The following is a 15,911-nucleotide window of genomic DNA, read 5'->3' as shown; positions in this document are numbered from 1 at the left end:
CCCATGCACAGAGTGATCACAGCAAAAAAACTTAAAAGCATCTTTTGCAATGCAGGAACTGGCATTCACGAGGAGTAACACCAAAAGGCAAACACCATTCCTGAGGGGTTATTGCCCAGCAGTCAGAAAGCAAGAAGCAGTCATCTTTGAAAACTCTCTTGATACTTAAATAAATCCATATTAATTAAACAAAAAAATGTTCATACAGCAGGCAGCAATCATCTACTTTCAGCCACAATTTAAATTTTCCCTTTTCAGCAGAAACATCACAGCTGGCTCAGAGCATCTAGAAAAACTGAGAGGTAACTTAGTTCTTTTCTGTCTGATCCTGTTCTTGTACAGCTGTCAAGTCTGCAATCTGTCTTACTCAAGGAATAATTTGCCCTAAATGTCCCACAAAGAAAGATTCCAATGCCTCTTTGTAATCAGTACTTAGACGTCCACCAACAGGAAATAGTCCTTGAAAAAGTCTCACCCAACAGAGATGTATTCTCTCAAGCCAATATGCAGGTTTCTGAATTTTATTAACTGTAAACAGAAGCTCAGCATGTTCCAGTTACTGAGTTCAGTCAGCAACAACAAACCTCAATCTAAAGGACTAGTGACTAACCAGAAGTCCAGTCTTCCGACAGGGAAAGAAAATGTCTCCATGGACAGAAACATACCAGCAAGAAAGCATGCACATTCCATGCTTCCACTTTCCAAGTGGAAAACATTCCACTGAGCATGCTAAGTGTAAGAAGACATTGCTCATTGCTTGTCCACTTACAAAGCAAACAAGCTGAGAATTCAGGTAACAGCCTTGGAAAGCAGGACAGAGCAAGAAAAAAGATGAAGATGCAGAACTATGAAATAAAAAAACATGAACAGCAGAGCTCTTGTTTTAGCAACTGTATCTACAAGAAGAGATCTGAACAAAGAGATCACCTTCATTAGTAAGACATGAGAAGAGAGTCACTGCAAGCTCCTGTAAGAAAGCACCAGTTTGTTGTATGGTTACTAAGGACAACACTGCTCGTGTGCTATCAACAAGCATGACAGGAGACTCAGGACTATATCCTGAGCATTGTCTTTAGGTAACACAAATTTATAAAATATATTTTTATATGCTGTCAGCAAAGTGAGAGTATTTTCATAGCATTATAATATTTTACAACCTTTTTCATAAAGATAGCAGCGTAAATAATAACTGATAAAGCTTTGCAGTCACTTGGCTGTAGAACACAAGACATTTTTACAGAAGGAAGGGGTCATGCACTTCCCATTTAACACACAAAACAAAAATAAGAGGGATTCCTTTCTCTGGAGCAAAACATTCCCAATTCTTTCAGAATCTGACCCACACTAAATCAGCCACCTGGCCAGCTCTATAGTCTCTGCACATAAAACAATAAAATCTCCATAAAATAGTAACTTAAGAGTTACCTAGTTCAACTTTTTTCATTATCACAAAGACCTTTACCTGGCATATTTAATTTCTTTTTAAACTACCAAAAAGCAAGATAAAAGTCAAAGCTGATCCACAACATCCAAGCACTATGGGAAGAACACTTTAGAAGAACAATGGACAAGTATGGTGGTTGTTTAGTTGTTTAATTATTTAAAATACATTAGGAGATATTTAGTCAGTGCTCTGTCTGCCTATCTAATTAAAAATTACAGCACAGACAAGGACATAAGGACTCAGCAGTCTTGCAGAGAGGAAAATAATGGAGTTCAAAGCCTAATAGAATAAGTGTCTTGAAATGTAAATAAAGGGATTACCTTACAAAAAACGAAACAGAACAACAACAAAACCCACACAAAACAGACAAAACCAGAAAAATCAACCAAAGTCCCAACCTTTAAGTCACTCTGAGAAACAGAGAAGCAAGAAATTCAGCTAATCTCAGCTATAGTGATGTGATATAGAATGCTTTTTGTGAAGCCAGTCCTAAACCACCTGAGGTTCTGTAAGCTGCAAGCCTTTAGCTATCAAGAAACTTACAGGCAGCTAGAAAAATGTATTATTCAGTTATCTTGTATCCTACAAGTACAAAATATAGTTATATTCCTAACTATATCACACTAGGCCATACTAGTATCAATTTTCAAATGCAAATACAGTTAAAATCAAGAGTTAAACAGAAGGCACTGAGAAGAGAGGCTGATGCTATAAACTGCTGCTGTATCACCTGCACACAAGAGGCACACAGAATTTTTTTATAGTGCTTCACAGAAAGTGTTGCTTTTCTACACTGTTTTCATACTGTGGAAAAATCCACATCACTGCAAGCTGGTATAGGAAAACAAAAGCATTTTTCCCCTAAATCTTTTTCTAGGCTGCTGTATGTAACATCAGACTTAAAATGTAAACCAATGTAAGCACAGTAAACCTGGTAAAGGCACACTCAACAACCTGGGACACTGGAGCCCAATGAGGCAGAACATTTGCCAGAGCTCTTCTGGCTTTTTGCCTTGCAAGCTGGAGCCAGGAGTCCCAGAGTTCTGGCCAGTTCTCAGCACTAACTTAATATTACCATGAAGCACTAGATTTTTTTCTTCATATTGCAAAAGATGCCCATGTAAAACTGCTCAGAAGCCCTTCTTTGTTTCATTTCCCCTTCGGCTCTCTAGGCAACCATTAACATGGCAGAAACAATAGTCAGGAGAGAAGTAACTTCCAAAATTTTGCCTTGGTATAACAACATGGTGTTTACTATCAGTTCCATTTGCATGAGAAACAATGTTTTCTCCAGTGGAAAAGGAAGACTTTTGTCCTGCAGAGGAGAAGAAGCCCTTTCATTTTACAATGGGAATCTATGTACAAAAATAGGAAAGATGTGTCCATTTTTACTCTTAGTTTTTATAATTCATGTCAATCCTATTTGTCAAGCCACAGCTACGATTCCTTGCATCCAGGTATTCAGGTCCTTTCCAACCTCTGAAAAACAACATCATGCTCTTAAAAATGAAGAGCTTTTTACTCCCTAAAGGATCCTCTTTACAAAAGCTCTACACAGATAATGGCAACTCATTTTCGAATTCACTAAACCCTGTACAGCTTCAGTGAAAGTCTAAGGCTTCTCCTGATTATAGTAAGACTTCTGCTACTATTTCTTTGAAAGGGACCTTCATTCTCCTCTCCCAGGAAGACTGAGTGAGACAAAGATATAATGGATTGTAAACAAAACCCTTTTAATCTTTCCTATGCAACAATTAACAAGCAGATATGTTTCACTAAATTCCTCTTCACAATTAAAACATTGAAAAAGCCACTGGTACAGATCACATCAGAGTGACTGTCCTCATACTCAATTACCCAGATCATCTGCCATCTGCCTTCTGGATAAAGGTAGGCTAGAGGATGTTAAGGAAACAAACTGTCTGAGTCTTCCTGGAATAAAATCCAAGTATCTGATCTGTTTGCCTTAAAACAAATACATAGCCTTAAAATACCAAAGGCTATGAAAACACAAAGAATACAAAAGCAGGAAACATTACTATTTCACTTGCATCACCCTAAAATGACAAACTGAACAGAAGCCATGCAGAGTTCTTCATGTTCGGGTAGCCTACACTTATCAGCTGAGACTACATCTTCCTTTTGGGACTCTCTAGAGGCTACATTGTTCCCTGTCCTGCCCTCAGCCTTTTCCCAACAGTATTGCATGAAGACAAAAGCAGCATCCTACAACTCAAGTCCCACTTCCCCCTGACTCCCATTCCCCTGGATGTAACAACTGCTATGAGAGCATTAAACCTTTTTAGTTCATGCTTGCAAGCACTGCTGCATCCCACATTGAAGCTTTCTCCCTAACCAGATTTTTCTATCCGTAAAACACCTACCTCCTTATTTTGTATATAAACTAAAGTGTTTAGATACCCTGCAGCACTGCTCTAACAATATAAAAATAAGGCTGACTACATAACCCAATCACATCTCACTCTGCAATACCAACAAAGATCAATTCATCATCTAAAGTGGTAAAAATTATGATAAAAATAAAGTCTTTCCATTTTTATAAAGCAACACACTTTAAATTTATCATGTTTTCCATCTCTTAATAATAGTCTTTAAAAAAAGCTCACCAGAAATCACAAGCGCCTTAAATGCTGTTTTCCAACAGTCCTAAGTATTTCATAAGCCACTTCAGCATAAAGAACCACCAGTATATAAACATCAACAATAATGTAAGTTTGCTATCTGTGATCACTGGCAAAAGGATCAGGACTGGGAAAACAGAGACACCTTACAGTAGCCAAGTCAATACATCCTTTCTTTTCTTCCTATTTCACAATACAACTTCTGTATCTGCACCCACACTGCAAGCTCCAAACATCCCAAGCTTTATTCATGCCTCTGTAACACTTTACAATCAACATTTTACTTAGAAGTGCCTCCTGTAAGAGGTGGCCATTTTTAGAAAGAGAGAAGATGTAAATCTCAGGTTTTTGCACCACACATAATTTTGACTGGTTTTTTCAGATGGGAAAAGGGAGAAAAGAGGAGGCAGTTTTGAAACAACTCTCTTGCACAGGAGCATTTTCTGATCATTTAATATAGTGGCATGAAAATGATCTGCTCCAAAATACTTAACTAGTGCCTAATTTTTGTATAGCACCAAGCCAAGAGGGGAAAAAAGCCACACCAAGTCCTACAGCCAGCAGGCTGTGCTTTCCATCCCCGGTCTGAACCTGTGGACTGCTTTTAAACGTCAGCAAAACCAGAATTAACAGCAGCAACACTGCTGATCAAGGTTCAGTTCTACATACAGGGTCCCCTGGAAAGCTTTGGGGAGCCCAAGAACAGGACAAGGAAGTTTTGTACTATATGAATAGGACCTGCAGTGTATTCTGCACTCAAGCAGTATGATTGCTACTACTCTGCTCCCTTGGGTGGCTTGGCTGCAGACATTCCCACAGCCAGGTGAGTGTGCATCCAACATCCCAGAGTGAAACTGTTACAGGAGCCCTAACCCCTGCTCCCCCAATCCCTTGGGGGATAGTAACTGGGTGATACTGATTAGTATCTTTCATAACACACTGGAAAATTTAATCTTGCAATTCTTAGGTAAAACTTAAGAACTTAAGACTAGAACATTCTATCTAAACCTTGATTCATGAATCCTGAATAATGAAAAAAGCCACATATATTCTTTTGTAGATTTTTGCAATAATTCAAGAGAGCACTTAAAAAAAAAAAAAAGAATTTCCATGCTTAAAAAAATATAAAAGCGTTAATCTTCAAATTCAAGCAAAATGTTATTGGTCTAAAAATTAAATGCCATGTTTTATTACATGATGCTCTATCACATTTTACTTTGATACTGTTCTGTTTTCATTCACCAGCCATAAAAGTCAAGATGTGCTCTTCAGTGAGTGTATGCAGGGTTGTATGTATGTGATAGCAAGGAAGACTCACAGAGGAAAACAAGGACAGCAAAGCCTTACAGAATGTTCTGCTATGCAGATGCATTACCTAAAATTAGCAGTTTTGTGACGTTTATGACACTTTTAGTTCAAATCCAAGAGGAAGAACATTTATTCACAGATAGTTGTAACAACAGGAGAAAACAAACTGGACATTTATGACACAACTTGAGTTTGTGGGTTATAGTTCTGTCATGTTCAAACAATGGTGCTTTTAAGGAAATTACCATCCTCTGACTGTAACCTCCACCCTTATTTGGATTTTACTATTCCTATAGGAGGAACAGACAGAAGCACAAGTCTGAGCATACTCCTGCTAAAGTGTACAATCCAGCAGACAAACTCACACCTCCAGCATATTCAACCTTATATGAATGCCATGAATTCCCCAAGAAAAACATAGACTGCATTAAACAAATGTATTCTCTTATATCAATCCTGGCTTCACAGTTCCCTTTCTGGAACCACATACAAAGAATTCAATGAGAACTCTTCTCATAGGACCTTCAGTCATGTTTCCTTCATTTCAGAGGAGATTAATTTCTGGGGTTTAGCCCACTGTGTCCCAGACTTGCCCACCTCCCATCACAAAACACTTCATTCAAAAGCTCTGTATACCCAGCAGCTGACAAATCACTGACTCTTGCCAGTATTCAATGCTGTGTTAGTGGCCTTTACAAGTAAATCCAGTTAGACCAACAAACAACAGTCCTAAGAAATGTCATTTTAGCCGTGAAATCTGACAAACTCACAACCCACTTGGTCTTTGTGTCTCTGTAAATCAGCATTGTTGAGCTGGGCCAGAGCACACAACTAGTTATCAAGTGAAAAGTGCTGGCCTAACACAAACTTTTTGCCTCCAGAAGCCAGTGATAATCAGCTAAGAAGTTTTAGTCCTTGACTACCAAGTAAGATGGACACTGGAATTTACAAAGAAATGCTCCTCCTTATTGCACAAGTAGGTTCTTGACTCCAAGTCTCCAGAAAGGGAAGGGAAGAGGCAGGATAACATCTGAACCACTGCACAGCAGCTGAAAGAGTCCAAGATGGTGTCACTCCTTTCCTCATTGCTGGACATGAGAAAACAGGCCCTGAACTATGCTGCTCCAGCAAGATGCCAGCACATGGTAAATGGTTAAGCTCAGAGCCTTGAAAGTTTCTCATTTTGGTAGGAGCTATTCATGTGCAATTGTGTTTTGCATTTGTTGAAAATAAAAATTACACTGAAATCTGAGACAAAAGGGCTTTGTCACAACCTGTTTTGAAAAAAGATGCCTGAAACTATGGAAGGCGTGCATGGAATTTTTGTTATGTATACATATACAGAAGTCAGTTAAACAGACCCCTTGGCTTCAGGAGAGGCACAGATCCCTCCCTATGCAGCAAGGAACAAGCTGTGCTGCTTGGAAGTAACAGAGCAGAAGCACTTGGGAGACGCCTGCTGCCCACCATGAGAATCTGTCTTCTTTGCAAACCACATTCAATTATCCTTCAGATAGAGTGGAACAGCACAGAGTCGCTTTCATGTGGGGAACAACTCGGTTACAGAAGAGCTGACCACTCATATCAGTAACCCAAGTTTTAACCCCATCTTTAAGAACCCCTCATCCTGCTTTTAAGGACAGCTACCAACCCAAAGAAGATGTGAACAACGATTTTAAAATTACAGTTATGGACCCAAGTACGCACCAGCTCCTCTCTCAGCCACACTCAAAGGCTGCAGTTTGGCTCAATGCTTAGATTACACAGATTATTGTATTAACAGATGCAGGTGTAGTCCTTGGGGAGCTTTCTAAAGCCCCAACCTAATTAAAATGAAAAAAAACACCTCAAACATCCCTTAGCCAAGGAACTGTGGGGCACTACAAAATACCATTTCAGCCATAGGTTTCACTTTAGACACCCAAAGGAAACATTGTGAGGATGTTGTGATTAACGCCTGTTACAATGTAAGCCCAGTAACTTCTCAGGGTTTAACAGTGGATACTTAAGAAACAAAGATGATTTCAAGATCCTCCTTCAGTCTTTTTTTAATCCAAGTCACAACATTTTAGATAGCCATTAGGCAGCTATATCATGTCTGAGTACTGCTGCCCTTAAGAGGCTTGGCACAAGCACAATATATTTAATTTTTAATTAACTCTCAATCCTGCAAATATTAATTTTTCATTCTATTTGTCAACTTCTTCTAGCTCTGTTCAGACAATTAAGCCACAAGTCCAGAAACCAACAGAAAGACTCATTAAACATCTGCTGAAAATTAAGGAAGGCTTCTAATTCTAAACCAATCTCTCAGTTTTTTAACTTTTCAAAATCCGTTCAATTAGCAGTTTGTGAAAGCAGTAGCATACTCATTTTCTGAAAAAGTAACAGACAATAATTTGAAGGCTGCAGCAGTGACCAAGGAAGACACTTTACCTGAACAGAATGAAACCAAGTGACTCCACAGCTGCCCGCCTCACATCATCATTCACATCACTCACCTACGAAAGGGAAAACAGGACATTCAGAAGAACACAGTTAAAGCACTTGACGACTCTGCAATGTTTCAGGCTAGGTGTCAGTTAATCAAGAAGACAGGATTATAGAGAAAGTTAGTTAAAACCATGTTCAGCCTTAGCCTAAACAGCCTCACTTGTGTTCACACACTGACCAGACAGACCTCATCCTTTAGAGCTTAATTTATTTTTTCTCCAGCCCATCATTACACAGACTACTCACTGCAAACCTGTTACCCAGGTAGTTAAGGTTCACATTTTAATTTTTAATAGGTTCCTTTTCTGTGATACCAGGTTGAAAGCCTGAAAGTCTACTTACCCTAATGTCGGAAGGGCCTGTTAGTTCTATTCATAATACTAAGAAAAGCTTTCTTCACTTCACAATCTCTGATTTGGACCAGAATATTAACACTGCAGACACAAAGCCTGGCAAAGTGACGTGCTTGCTTCCTCACCACAAATTTCTTTCTATGTGCTCCTAAGGCCACAGTACTTACAGCCACATGCAGTAGGCGCCTGATAGCCTTGTTGTTCCCTGAGCCACAGTATGCCATAGCCACAGTGTACATGCCAGAACGACGGAGAATAGGATCCTGGAAGAGAAATCATCAATATTTAACATCCATCCAAACAGTGATTCAGTAATTCTAACTTTAAATTTGTTCCACACTTGTGTCTTGAATCTGCAAACAGGTCACAGGTCAGCCTCACTGCTTAATCGTTTATTTGGGACAGTAACAGGACAATCACCAAAGCAGGATTGTCAGTACCAATTTCAGGGGGACACAGTTGCTATGCTGCAGGCTGCCAAAGATATAGGGCAGAGGTGTCATTCTGCTTACTTGCTATCTGCTATGACCACTACTAGAGCCTAGAGATGATCCACCTACAGCAAGCCTCATCTGCTTTTAAACACTATGCTCTGTTCTAGTCCCTGTTGCTGCTCACATGACTACAAAGACCAAGTGTAAGGCTAAAGAAATCCATAACATATTTGTGAAACAGTCCCACTTCAGAGCTGTGTAAGAACTTCTCTGGTTCAAAACAGCCAACCCACCACAGCTGGAGATTCACAAACAGACAGAAAGGTCAGCCACGTAACACAAGAGTCAGCGATTAAGTCACAGCTCAATTTACCTTATCTCTGCAGAGACTCTCAATGAGAGCATCTGCCTCTTCCATCCTCCCATACATGACCAGAGCAATTCCAACCGCAAGGCCTCGCAGGATCTTTTCATGCTGGGTTTCCTGTGCGTAGCCAACCATGTCCTCAATAGCCTGGGCATTTTTAGATCCCAACATAACCAACCCCAGTGCCAAGCCAGCTGCCTCACCTGAAAAGCACAGACAAGAAAAAGTCAACGCAACTCTGTTCCGAAAAGTAGTAAATATTGTATCTAGAGAATCACACCAGATGTAGGCCAATAAATCACTTCTGGACATCACCACGCCCAGCAACTCCATTATTCATGGTCAAATGTGTGCTTGTAACCACAATTTAGTGCTTTTCTCTACCAAGTTCAATTATCACTTCCTTGGGCCAAGAGCTGCTGAGATCATTTTCCTACGAGCTCCTACCAATGCAGCAGTGGCTCCCACAAGCTTCTCCAAGCCTATCTCTCAGCTCAAAAAAGCACATGGCTCTGGAGATCAGCCACACCAAATAAAAAGCACATGACAAAGAAAAGAACAGAGCAAAATAAGGGGTTGTTTAAAGACCTAGTCTTATCAAAACTTGGTACAGTGCCAGTCATGACAGGACCTCTGAACATTACTGACACAACTAAACAACCATAATGATCAGGAAAAGCTCAGTAAATAAAACACAGCTAGAAACAATCTATGCTGCTAACAGAAAACCTGGGGAAAAAACCACAACAAAAACCCCCAGGTGCCTGATAAGGCCTCAGATAGTTATTTGCTTTGAAAGCAGAACATTTACCTGTCACTGCATCATCCTGGTATAGATTTGTTTTCAGCAGATCGTACACATCTTGACGTGCCGTCCCCATGGCAGCCAGCCCCAAGCCCAGGCTGCCACCATGTCGCACAATCTAGAGAAGCATATGCAAGTTCAGTCACCATACAACAGGGAACAGTATGGCTTCAGGTGAAGTAGACATCTTTCCATCAATATAAATCTGCAGACTTTTAGCCCCAAACCAACCCAAAATGATCTCCTGATCTGTTAGAAATACCACTTTCACAGTCTCAGGCAGCAGCTCCAATGAAAAAGGCAGAAAATAGAAGAGAAACAGTTCAAAAGCCCATAAACAATAAGTAACAGAAGCTTTACACATAGCACAGAAGACTTTCTAGTAACTTCAAGATCTTTTCACCCACTGAGTGATTTATGTAAAACCATAAATCTGTGCCATGGTGGCTAGTAACAGCTTTTAAATAAAAAGGTAAATCAGTACCCACTTAAAAAACAGTCTATAACCTCTTTTGCTCTAACAATGGATACATTTGCAGTAAGATAAGTGGGATCTGTTCACAGAATTTTAAATAAAAGTAATCTGAGTTTCCACAAGGAGAAAGAGGGAACACGCTGGGACAATGATCTATTCCCAACTTAAAGCCGTATTTTTCATAGAGGTCTACAAACACTAAGTGGTGAAGTAAAACACTTCTTATTGTGCAAGATGCATTAAAACTACAGGTCAGCAGAAACATTTTGTGGCTTATTTCCTTGACAACTAAGCTGTAAACAATAACAGTGCCTGAATACTGCAGGTCCACTAGCAAAACAAAGTAGATACAACAAGTAGTAAATATGATGAAGCTACAGTCACTGTCAAGTATGTAAGAATTTCCTAAAAATCTTACCTAAACCTTGAGCAACAGGTTATTAAAACCAACCTTTAATCAATCTTTAAGGCCCAGAGGAGGTCTAAGTATCACACTGCTGCCACAACCTTAATAATCTCTACCCCCCCACTTCTAAACCAGCCAGCACCCTCCTGTATATTCCCAGCAAAACAAAGGCTCATTGCTGAGCCCAGTACACACATCATTACTGGCATTCTTCAGCTGGTTCAGTAAGTAGTCAATGATGTCCCCGCCATGGTTGGCATGGATGAGACCCAAAGCGTAGAGACCTCCTCCCTCCTGGTACGCTGACCCTGGAGAGGTGTCCTTGGGCAGGTAAGTTGCCATTAGCTGTAATGCTTCTTTCTCATGGCCCTGGATGTCCAGTGTCCAGCAGGAAGGGAAGACAGTGGGAAGGGAAAGGTGAAAAACCAGCAAAATAATATTTAAATGTGTTATAGTAATTACTTTCTCCAAAAAAATCTGTGTTTCGGTGCCACACAGGCCACTTTTCACACTTACTGAAACTTACTACAGTAGGGAACTTTGGTGTGTCCCAAAATCACTTAAGAAACACCCGCAACTTTAATAGCTAGAAGTTATTAAATCCGTTCAACTCACAAAGGAAGAGTTAGAAAAAATACTCTCTCCTTGAGCCATGTTATTCTAGCACCTTTTTGATTCTCAGCAGAACATACCATAAATGATATTGGATATCAGACAAAATAATATAAACACAGCTTTTTAGTGCAAAACCACAAAATATGTTATAGCTGTGCCGGGCACACTGGAGTGCAGGCACCATTCAGAATTCCCATTTCCACGTTTTCAGAGTTCACAAGTCAAGCATTTACAGTGAGCAGAGGCAAATGAATGAAATGTTACCTTGTGTATAACACCCAAGCTGGCAGTAGCAGTAAACTTAGCCCAGTTAGTGGCCCTGGCCAGCCACTCCAAATTGTCTCTAGATGAAAAGAGAAAGGTTATAAAAAGTTTTTCACACAGCCTGTTCCTCATCCTGCAAGCAGGATTTAAGAGCACTGAAGACTGCTTCAAACTAGAAAGCAGCTCCAGAAAGGAAGGCAGCTAAACACATTTCCACTTTACATTTCTCTCCCCTTCATCAGTCCTGACTTTTGCCTGGTTGTAGTCAAGCTTCTAGACATGGGTGATCTCAGTGAAAGAGAGAGAACAACTGCTCAATATGCAGCCCACCAACACTCTGGGAGAAACTTCAGCAGAGTTTCTGCAGCTTTCCTTAAGTCCCTGGTAAGGTCAGCCCTAGGATTTCCCTTACAAGAGTCATTCAGTACTGTCAGTCTCTACCATAAAAAGATACATCATCTCAGAAACTCTCTAACTGGTAAACAAAGAGAAGAGAAACTCCAGATCTTCACCCTCCAAGCTGCTCATATAGTTAGCAGTCAAACAAAGCCAGTTTGTGAGGATAGAGAAAAGGAAACAATTCTCTCAGAGCATTAGAAGTCTGCAGCTACCACTCTGGAAGTATCAAGTTAAAGGAGGGCAACAATGTTGTTCAAACACCTCTAAATGACATTGGAGCTTCCTTGCCATAGATTTACCTAAGGAACTGGTCACTGGTTGTCCCACAATGCATAAAGGAGTTTGCTATAACAGTTGCTGTATGACACACGGAATTCCTCACTGCATCCTGGAAGAACAAGAACAATCAGTATCAACACTCAGCAAAAGATATGCCCAAGGTCGCTTAACATGCTTGCCAGTACACTAGAAAAATGGACTGTAATGATCCTCAATTTAACCAGCAATTTCCCTGTAATCAGCTAATAGATTGCTAATACACTCTAACATATCCTCAAGCCATCTTTCCCCATGCAAAATGATCCTTTCTGTGAGTTTCTTTCAGACTCCAATTGCCACTTAACTGGAGAACCCGCCCTCTCCGTTTCCCAGAAGTGAGCACTGCACAGCGTGTGCTGCTGCTGTTTCCAGGCCATTCCCAGAACTCTACTGCAGAATCACTCCTGAGCACTTAACCAGCAGATGGAAAAGACTTTCCAATACATTAGAAGTGTTGTCTGAAATAGATGAACCCACTAACAAGCAACCCCCACTACTTTTACTGATGATGTGCATCTTATTTCATATATAAAAAACTTCTCCTATGGTTTCTAGTAATCATTTAAGAGTCTAGTTTACCTGTAAGTTTTAATTTACCCACCCTTGAGTAACACCATCCAAAATAAAACCAGTCACTCCATTCACTAGCACTGTCTACATTATGGTATCTGATTGGTTTTGTCTCCAACGTGGAAGTACTGGTCTTTTACTACATACCAGGATTCCCTTAGCCAAGCTGAAGGTGTGGGCTCACATAACACCTCAATCAAGATACCAACATACTGTAACCTATAGTCCTGGCTGACTCCTCCCTTCCCAACCAGCAGCATTTGAAATGGATCTGACAGGGAGCTGGAGGGTGAGTTTTGCCCATCTTACTGGACAGATGAAAAACAAACCCACCCAAAAAAAACCCCCAAAAAACTGTGAGAAAAAGATAAGTTTCTATAACCAATCAGACAAAAAACAATTAAAATATCAACATGCTAATAGCAGCCTATCATTAAAAACAATAGAATATGGTCAAAACAAACACAGAATGAATCAGATAAATCCAAGACTATGGTTTTGTATTTAACAAAGTCTCTTACCTTTGTGTTTTTGAGGATCATGAGATCTGTATTGTTGTTTCGTATTAAAAACTGCAGATGTAACTCAATGGCCATTTCCCCACTTAAAATTTTAATCATTTTTGAGATCTGGTCCTTAGGCTCTGGATTCTTCACATACAAGCAAAGGAGAAAAAAATTCCATGAGAAGCCAACTACGGCTCTGCTAAAATACAATTCATGAGAAGCTGCTCTGGTATGTTTCCATCACCATATTCCAAAACCTATCAGGTTTTAGGACTAAAAAGACATTGCTTCTGTCCTTGGTGCACAAGCCCAAACCTCCCAGAAATCAAACCTTTTGTGCACAGCAGTGCAGGTGGGAGAAGAGACTCTTCAAAAAGAAATGTATTCTTGCATTGAAAGCAAAAGGGTGTGGATGACATCTGACATTCTGCAAGCTGCTGTTTGGCCTTACAGAGACATTAAGTCTCCTGCTAGAGGCAAACCCTTTTATAAATTTCAACGTGTATTTCCATGGAAGGTTTCACAGACAGGGCCACAAAGTTACAATACTTTGCAAGACCCTGATGAGCTGCAGCATCATTCTTGTGAGCTACAAGCTTTATTTAGAACAACAGCTAGTAGAACTAGGAAACTTTAATAGATTCATCTTACAGAGCTCTTTGAGAAAGTCTCCTTCCTCATGATGGAACAGCTGAAAATGGATCTGTGAAAACTGAAGTTCCTTTTGAGTAGGGTGAAAAGTACAGGGCAGCTCTTTGTCCTGACATTGTTAGCAGCTTACACACTAGCCAAGCATGAGTAGTTCAGCCCTTAAACTAATTCCCTCAATTATTTCTTTGTAGCCAGTATTCTGAACTGTGTAAGATTAAGCTAAAGAACATTTCTGGCCACACAGATCGTTTTTGTGTACTTGTATAATCATCAAAGCCAATGCAGCAGAAACTGATTCAAGACACCTTTCCTGCACAAAACCACTGTCGAGGTTCCTCGCTGGGGCAAGAAACTCAACCCCTTTTGTTTTCCTTGTGAACTATAATTTGAAGAAAACACTTCAATTTGCCCTTAATTAATTTTTAAGTGATCTGCAAGAATCTTTCAAAGATTCCCAAGTTTTGTTTGCCAACATTTACTATGAGGAAAAAGAAATAAAAAAACCAACAACTTGTCTTGGGTTTTACTTTCCTCTCTGGTACCACTTCTTGTCTTCAGCATTGGAAATGTCAGAATTGCATTAACTATTCTACATGCTGAAATGCAACTGTATGCTCATGTTAGAAGTGAACTCACTTTCTCCAATACTTGGGGAAAGAAACTAAACAAAGAGATTCCAACCAACTGGCCTGGCAACACAGCACAACGCAGGCCCGAGGCAACTTTAGGGCTTCATGGAAAAGAAACTATGTTACATCAGCATCCCCTCCTGCCACTCCTGCAGAACAGCATCAGTTCTATCCAACCAGAACTACAATTGGATTTTTGAAGGAGAACAAAAAAAATTACATCAAGCTAATTCACTTCCTAAGGTTCTCAGCAGCAGTTAAATTTCAGGCCTTTTCTTCTGGAATAAGTTAATTGTTTCAATATCAAAAAGCAAACACACGAGCCAGATCCTTCTGTTTCCTTTTTCAGAACTCAGTAATTCCTGCTGAACTCTGACCATTTCCCAGTCTCACACAGCTTTCAGTATCTGAACTGCTGGACTTTAACTCAGATATTTGGCCCTCAGACATCATCTGTCTCCAAGACAAAAGGAAGTCCAGTCTTTATTAGCCAAACCAATTTAGCAATCCTAGAGATCCAAAGAGAACACATAAGAAAAACTAAGTAAGGTCTATTTTGGAAATAGCACTCACAATTTCCACAGACTTCCCTGCTGCACAAGTGCTTCCTGGTTTCTCTTCTGCTTCCATAGCATCACTGAAATAAAATAAAAATGAAAAATGCATCACTTGCAACTAGTCAAGAACTGTAATTATGGCTGAACATTGTCCTGAAGGAGTAGCCTGGGATTTGGAGATGATGACTGGAAAAGAGGACTTTGACAGAACAAGGGCTGACTATCTGGAGCTCACTGCTAAGCAGAAAACTCCTCCCCCACTCAATTTTCAGGGAACTTGAGGACAAAGGCCTGGAAATCCTACTTTCTTATTCCATCTAGAGAAACAACAAAAATAAAGATGCTTGTAGGGAATGAACACAGACAGGTGAGCAAACAAGGTCAACAAACAAGGCATCAAGGATAATTTTATCTTCCCCCAGAAGCCTTGTGCTTGTTGCTATTAGCATGGGTACTGCAGTGTTGACATGGAAATGAAACATATTAAGCTGTTGTTAGCACCTTGTTCTAATGCTACACAGGCTGACATAAATTATTCTGTGTCTTTCACTTAATTTCACTGGAAAAGAAGAGAGGAAGAGGAAAATGCTTGCCATGCCTGTGTCACCGATTCAAAAGTATTTATACTCAGCTCCACAGCTGGATAAACCCTTATATTTAACCAGCCTGGATCTA

At 40.0% G+C, this 15,911-nt stretch overlaps 1 protein-coding gene across 1 annotated transcript in view; it reads right to left on the bottom strand.

The window, feature by feature from the left end:
- The window catches only part of PSMD1 (proteasome 26S subunit, non-ATPase 1), a 63,545-nt gene that overhangs the window by 39,596 nt on the left and 8,038 nt on the right, over nt 1-15,911 (bottom strand). The window contains exons 8-16 of the mRNA XM_069023903.1: nt 15,253-15,316; nt 13,415-13,543; nt 12,305-12,393; nt 11,607-11,685; nt 10,923-11,096; nt 9,853-9,964; nt 9,048-9,244; nt 8,408-8,503; nt 7,831-7,895 (exon numbers count right to left, since the gene is read on the bottom strand). Coding sequence (XP_068880004.1) covers nt 7,831-7,895; nt 8,408-8,503; nt 9,048-9,244; nt 9,853-9,964; nt 10,923-11,096; nt 11,607-11,685; nt 12,305-12,393; nt 13,415-13,543; nt 15,253-15,316 — 1,005 coding nt within the window. The remainder of the gene's footprint in view (nt 1-7,830; nt 7,896-8,407; nt 8,504-9,047; nt 9,245-9,852; nt 9,965-10,922; nt 11,097-11,606; nt 11,686-12,304; nt 12,394-13,414; nt 13,544-15,252; nt 15,317-15,911) is intronic.

The sequence above is a fragment of the Aphelocoma coerulescens genome, chromosome 9 (assembly GCF_041296385.1).
Source record: "Aphelocoma coerulescens isolate FSJ_1873_10779 chromosome 9, UR_Acoe_1.0, whole genome shotgun sequence".
NCBI classification, from domain to species: Eukaryota; Metazoa; Chordata; class Aves; order Passeriformes; family Corvidae; genus Aphelocoma; species Aphelocoma coerulescens.
The sequence above is the reverse complement of the archived record's forward strand: the minus strand, read 5'-3'. Positions and strand labels throughout refer to the sequence as shown.